The sequence below is a fragment of the Ceratotherium simum genome, chromosome 36 (assembly GCF_057802395.1).
Source record: "Ceratotherium simum simum isolate JZ-2026a chromosome 36, ASM5780239v1, whole genome shotgun sequence".
Classification (NCBI taxonomy): domain Eukaryota; kingdom Metazoa; phylum Chordata; class Mammalia; order Perissodactyla; family Rhinocerotidae; genus Ceratotherium; species Ceratotherium simum.
In genome coordinates this window covers 2,317,238-2,323,565 of record NC_141935.1, presented here as the reverse complement: position 1 = coordinate 2,323,565, position 6,328 = coordinate 2,317,238, and the positions used below count along the sequence as shown (strand labels likewise).

At 58.0% G+C, this 6,328-nt stretch overlaps 1 protein-coding gene across 1 annotated transcript; it reads left to right on the top strand.

Annotated features, from left to right (window-relative positions):
• Nucleotides 1-594: 594 nt before the first annotated feature.
• On the top strand, nucleotides 595-1,909 carry GPR25 (G protein-coupled receptor 25). The gene has a single exon (XM_087424230.1). The coding sequence runs from the start codon at nucleotides 818-820 to the stop codon at nucleotides 1,907-1,909; it is 1,092 nt and encodes a 363-aa protein (XP_087280356.1). The 5' UTR covers nucleotides 595-817.
• Nucleotides 1,910-6,328: the final 4,419 nt, after the last annotated feature.

Here is a 6,328-nt window from a genome sequence, read left to right as displayed (position 1 = left end):
CTTCTCTAAACTCCGGACTCCTGATGTAGGAACTAATCTGGTGCTAAATTAGGTGCCCTTGTGTGTCATCCTCTGTATTTGAGTTTACATCTGTGTTTGACTTAATGGATAGGTTTTGCAGGATGGGGGAAGATGGGGAAGAGCTAAGATTTAAATCCCAGGCCCTACTCCTTGCATCTGGATGATCCGACTGTACCCCTCCTCCTCTAGCTTAAAACCCTTCCATGTGGCTCCATGAGGACCTGATTTGGTCAGAAAAGCCACTCTTGGGTTAAGACATTTAGCCCCGCATCTCAGGAGAGCTCTGGTGGCCAACTCCTGATCAGGAAGTAGGCCCCGGAGGGCAAGGTCCCCCGTCCACCCCGGTGTGCACCAGAAAGCAGGACAGGGCAATGGGCACAGGCTGAGGCACCGTCGCCCTTGTAAGATCCTCATCCCGCTTCTGTCTCCTCACCGCCAGCACTAGAGAAACAGCAGCGCGCAGCGCGGAAGGAGCGCAGTGGGGACGAGAACCGACGAGGGCTCGTGGGCACCAACCACTTCTTCCACCCTGACATCAGACCCCCGACATGGTTTACGAGCCCATTTCATGAACAAAGAAACTAACAGAGGAAGGGTACGCCGCCATCTCCACCCAGGAGCCGGCCCCTCCTGCCCTGCACCCTCCCTCTCCACTACCTTCCTGCCCACCCATTCGCCTCGGTCAGGGTGGCAGGAAGGGAGGTGCTGGGCACCGTCTGTGAAGAGCAGCCCCCACCTGCCCAGAGCTGCAGCCGCCGCACCTAGGGTTTATTCGCTCCGGCCTCGCAGCCTGGCCATGCGCCCCACGGAGCCCTGGAGCCCCAGCCCGGGGACTGCGTCCTGGGACTACTCGGGCTCCGGCGCCCTGGAGGAGCTGGAGCTGTGCCCGTCGGGAGACCTGCCCTACGCCTACGCCTATGTGCCCGCGCTGTACCTGGCGGCCTTCGCCGTGGGCCTGCCGGGCAACGCCTTCGTGCTCTGGCTGCTGGCCGGGCGGCGCGGGCCGCGGCGGCTCGTGGACACCTTCGTGCGGCACCTGGCGGCCGCCGACCTAGGCCTGGTGCTCACGCTGCCTCTGTGGGCCGTGGCGGCGGCGCGCGGCGGCCGCTGGCCCTTTGGCGAGGGTCTCTGCAAGCTCAGCAGCTTCGCGCTGGCCGGCACGCGCTGCGCCGGCGCCCTGCTGCTGGCCGCGCTGAGCGTGGCGCGCGCCCTGGCCGTGGGCGCACGGGCCCGGCGCTCACCCCGCCGCGTGCGCGCCGTGTGCTGCGGCGCCTGGGCGCTGGCGCTGTTGGCCGGCCTGCCCTCGCTGGCCTCGCGGGGGCTGCAGCCCCTGCCCGGCGGCCGCGGCAGCCAGTGCGGCGAGGAACCCTCGGACGCCGTGCAGGGCCTGGGCCTGCTGCTGCTGCTGCTCACCTGCGCGCTGCCCCTGGCCGTCAGCCTCCTGTGCTACTGCCGCGTGTCGTGCCGCCTGCGCCGCCCGCCCGCCCTGGGCCGGGCCCGCGGGCGCTCGCTGCGCATCATCTTCGCCGTGGAGGGCGCCTTTGTGGGCTCCTGGCTGCCCTTCGGCGCGCTGCGGGCCGTCTTCCACCTGGCGCGTCTCGGGGCGCTGCGGCTGCGCTGCCGCCTGCTGCTGGCGCTGCGCTGGGGCCTCACCCTCGCCACCTGCCTGGCCTTCGTCAACAGCTGCGCCAACCCGCTCATCTACCTGCTGCTGGACCGCGCCTTCCGCGCCCGCGCGCGGCTCTGGGCCTGCGGGCGCGCCGACCGCCTGGCGCGCGCGGTCAGCTCGGCGTCCTCGCTGTCCAGGGACGACGGCCCCGCGTTCTGGAGCTCCAGCAGCGGTGGGGGGCGAGCCCGCACGGCGAGCCGGGCTGCGGCCGCCTTGTAGCTGCCCTGGCGCGTGGAGGAGGCAGACGGAGGAGGCACGGGCAGTGGGCGCGCGCCCCGGACACGCCTTTTCTCCTGGCCGCTGCAGCCCGTCCTGCTGTACTCTGAGTGTCCGTCATCAGCTCTCCCAGAAGCTCAGAGCTTTTTGAACTCCTCCCAAGCCAGGCTGCTGAGACTGGCCACGCTCTCGGCCCCGGGGGCGTCTGGGCTAATCTTCTCCAGTCCAGTAAAGTCCTGTGAGATGGAGCCCACAGCAACCTGGACAAGCACAGCGTCGCCAAGCACAGGAAAGGGAAGTGGCTTTCCTTCTCTGCCCCATCCGGAACAGCACTGGCCAGCATACAAAGCCAGACCCCAAAAGCCACTCTTGTCCCGGCTGTGCTTTTCTCTGGTCCCCTGCAACAGCCGTTGCCTTCTGAGAAATACTCTCTCTGAGTTAGACCTTCTGGCCTTGTCACTCTCCAACAACGTCTGTGGAATGTGGGGATCCACAGCCCCGTTGTACTCAGTCATCTTGGTAGCTATGTTTTGCTATGTCATCAGTCACCATCAATTCAGATTTTCATTTTCAAAGCTCACCAAAGCCGTGGGAACCGCCCCAGTGCGAGCTGCCCAAGTTCTCCCCCCAGCAGTGTCCCCAGGAGCTCTAGGCCTGCCCTGGTTTTGTATCTCCCCCCCACTCCCACGAAGCGGCAGGACTCACCTGGGAGTTGTCCTGGCCCTTCCCTCTGGACAAAGGCTTCTGAAAATCTCTCACCAGGCTTTCAGATTCTCTGTCACTCAGCTGGGGACCCTAGAATCTTCTGTGAGTTCACCTTCCTCAATAAACACTTTTGCTAGCCCAAGATTGACCACCGTGTCTGTCTTTACTGGAGCATTGGGAGTGAAATGAGTGTCAGGAGGTGAATTGCACACGGGGCAGACAGAACTCAAGCCTGTAGTTGAGGTTGACCTCAGGGTGACCAGGGTGGGTGATGTCGGCGACTGTGACCGTTAGGGGCATCAGTGGGGTTACAGTTGTCCCACAGGAAGCAGCAAATCATCTATGCTTATTATTTTAAAGGACGTTTCACATTTTGAAGGTTACAGAGAGAAAAAAAGAGGTTTAAGGGCATCTGCCAGCCAGGTGTCACTTCAAAGAGGAAATGTGTCATTGTGATTTTCAAATGTGTCTGGCCTTTTTCCCTGTCCTTTTGAGACCATCCAGCACAAATGTTTGGCGTTATCCATTTTCTGACTCTGTGACTTATCCTCTGAGGATTCTGCAGGTTTGGAAACTTAGTGTTTATACTGTTGGTTTAAGAGAATTTGGCCTAAGAAATGCCAGTCAGTGCCGGGAAAGGAACTCAGTGGTCCTCCTTGAGAACCACTCCCGGCCGGAGCCCCACCAGGCCAGGCAAGAGGCTGCAGCCTTTCGGGTCAGCACTTCAGCGCCGGCCATTCGTCCTTGGGCTGCTTAATGCCCTGCCTAGCACCACCGCGTTTCTCTTCAGTGTTCGGAGCTGACATCACGCCCCCTGGACCCCACTGTGCCCATTCCTCCCAAACACCCGAGAGAGGTGAGCCTTGCAGCCTGTGGGGCTGCCGGTGCCGGCAGGACAAAATTCAGACACCTGACTGTCGGAGGGCTCAGGCGTATCATGGCCCTTCCTTCTTGACGTTGCTCTCTGAGGCAAGAAATCGTTCTGTTTCGTAGGGAGAGGCCTCAGCAGAGGGAAGCTGCCTCTCTGGGCTTGTGTGCAGCGAAACCTCAGCTAACAAAAGAGGTGCTTCTCCAGGCTGTTGGGACTGGGTCCCCACCTGCCAGTTTGCTTCTCCCACTTACTGACCAACCGGGGTCCCCAAAGACAGACAGGAAGAGGCCTCTCCCCACCCAGGCGGGCTTTCATCTCCCCTCTGGCAGGAGTTATTGAGAGTCAGCATTTCCCTCCCGCTGCAGACCTGGCGATGCGGAGAGAAGGGCCTCTCCCTTCGTTTGGGTAGGTAGCTGAAGTCTGCCTTCTGTCCCTGGGAAGTGTCCTCTTGTACTCAGACAGGAATGACAGGGGACCACTGAGCTCCCATCCCTCCCTGGGGAAGATGCGGCACGGACTCAGCAAGGATGAGCTGAGCACCCTACATATGTTGCTGGTGGGAGTGTAAATGGCAAATTCTTTTAGAAAGCAGTTTGTAAATCTATATCCAGAGCTTTAGAGACAGTCATGTGCCATCCCTCCAAAATCTTCATTCCTTTTGACCCTGTGATTTCTCTTCTGAGGCAATAATGATAAATAAGAAAAGTTGGATGCATGAGTTATAGAAGTTCTTTTAAGACCTAAACCTGAAAGGAAGCAACCTAACTGTCTGATGGCAGTGTAATGCCTTCGTTAATATAACGGACTGTTAGGTAAATTTTAAGATGTCGCTTAAAGAGAGATTGGAAAATGTCGATGATAAGTTAAAAGAAAAAAGTAACAAAATTCCTTGTGTTGTAAACACCCACACACTTCAAAGCCTGTAGGGTGTAGGATAACTGTTAGCGTTGGTTCTGGTGAAGCAAAGCATTACATGCCTCCTAGTCCTCTGGATAAAAACGATCATTCGCTCTCTTCGTTCTCAGCACAGGTTTTAAGCATCACGGGTATGTCTCTTTTCTCTTGGTGCAACTAATAGAATGCCATCTATTTTATTTCTCTGTCTCCCCCATCAGGATAGGAGCTCAGTACGTGAAGGGAATTGGTCTGTTTTACTCAAGCCGTAGCCCTAGAGCTTGGAACAGAGCCTGGCAGGCTGTGGGCACCGGTCACGACCTGGTGAATGAATGATCCCCGGGACGAAGTCATAATGTGAAATAATACCATATACTGTGAAGAGGAAGAGGAAGGATCTTGCATTCTCTGTATGTTTACAAGGGCACACAAGGAAACCTGGAAGAAATACCATAAATGCTGATGGTGATTGTGCTGGAGTGAGGGCTTATAGGTCCTTTCCCTCCATTTCTTTATTCTCGAAATTCTCGATCGCTTTTTTTAAGGGCAGTTAACACAGGGCTGTGCAAGTGCCGAAGCTCTGGAACTAAACTCAGACCCGGGCCCTGACTCGGCTCAGTCACAGCCCACTGCCCGTCCTGGGGCCTCTCTCTCAGCCCCTTTAGTCTCACTTTCTTCATCTGAAGGATGGAGATGACTGTATCTGCTGGCTGCCTCAGAGATCAAAGGAAATCGTGTTCTTGAAGGTACTTTGTAAGCTGCGGTGTTTTAGACAAACATACCACGGGAGCCCCACTCTCAGGATTATGTTGTTCCAGGCCCGGCTGCCCTTCCAAGTCCCCATCCCCATCCCTGTCCCCGTCCCCATCCCCATCCCCATCCCCGTCCCCGTCCCTGTACCCCTCCCCGTCCCCGTCCCCGTCCCCCTCCCCCCGTCCCCGTCCCTGTACCCCTCCCCGTCCCCGTCCCCATCCCCCTCCCCCTCCCCGTCCCCGCCCCATCCCTGTCCCAGTCCCCCTCCCCCTCCCCGTCCCCGTCCCCCTCCCCGTCCCCGTCCCTGTACCCCTCCCCGTCCCCGCCCCATCCCTGTCCCCGTCCCTGTGGAGCATGTGGGCAAGAGCTGGGCACATTGGCCATGTTGATTCTGACTTGATTCTTGTGACTAATTCTGGGCTTTCTTCTCACCTCCTTCGACCCCGTGAGTCCTTCTCAGGGCAGTGTGGGAACCGCTGGTGATGAGTGATCTGGAGAGTTCAGGAGAGTGGCAGAGCTGGCGAAGCTGCTCTTGGTGGTATGACTCAGCCCCCATATCACCTGGGGGTAAAGTGAGACTCTGGACACTTGTGAGGACATCTCATTTGTTAGAGCTCAGGGGGTCTACATCTCTAATCCTTGGCTGAGTGGCCTGCAGGGAGCTTCTCACCACCCCCCATCAAGCCCCCAGCCTCAGCTGAATGGGGCACACGATGGACAGACCCACAGCCCAAAGACCAGGGATGCTTGGTACGTGAGAGGGAAAGAGGAAGCCAAGATGTGAACTCGCTCCTCCTCTTCGTCATCTTCAAAGTCAGAAAGTATTTACGGGAGTGTGTGACGGCATCTCTCATGAAAGCAGGCACTGCCTGAGATGCTGTTTACGCACGTCACAGGACTTGAGAGCTGGGAGCCCTTTGTCCATTCCGAGAAGGAGGACACTGAGGACCAGAGGTGGGAAGTCACTTGCTAAGGTGACAAGAACAACCAGTCACGTCTCTGTAGTGCATCACACATACACGTGATTTCATCCTTTCTCATGACCCTGTGGCAAGCAGGAATGATTCGATTCATTTTATTGATGGGGAAACTGAGGCTCAGGAGTAAAGAGACTTGGTCAAGGTCACAGACGGGCAAACAGTGCAGCTTAAACCCTCGTCTCTCCCTCCCACCCTCTCTTGCCCCGGCCACCCCTCCTG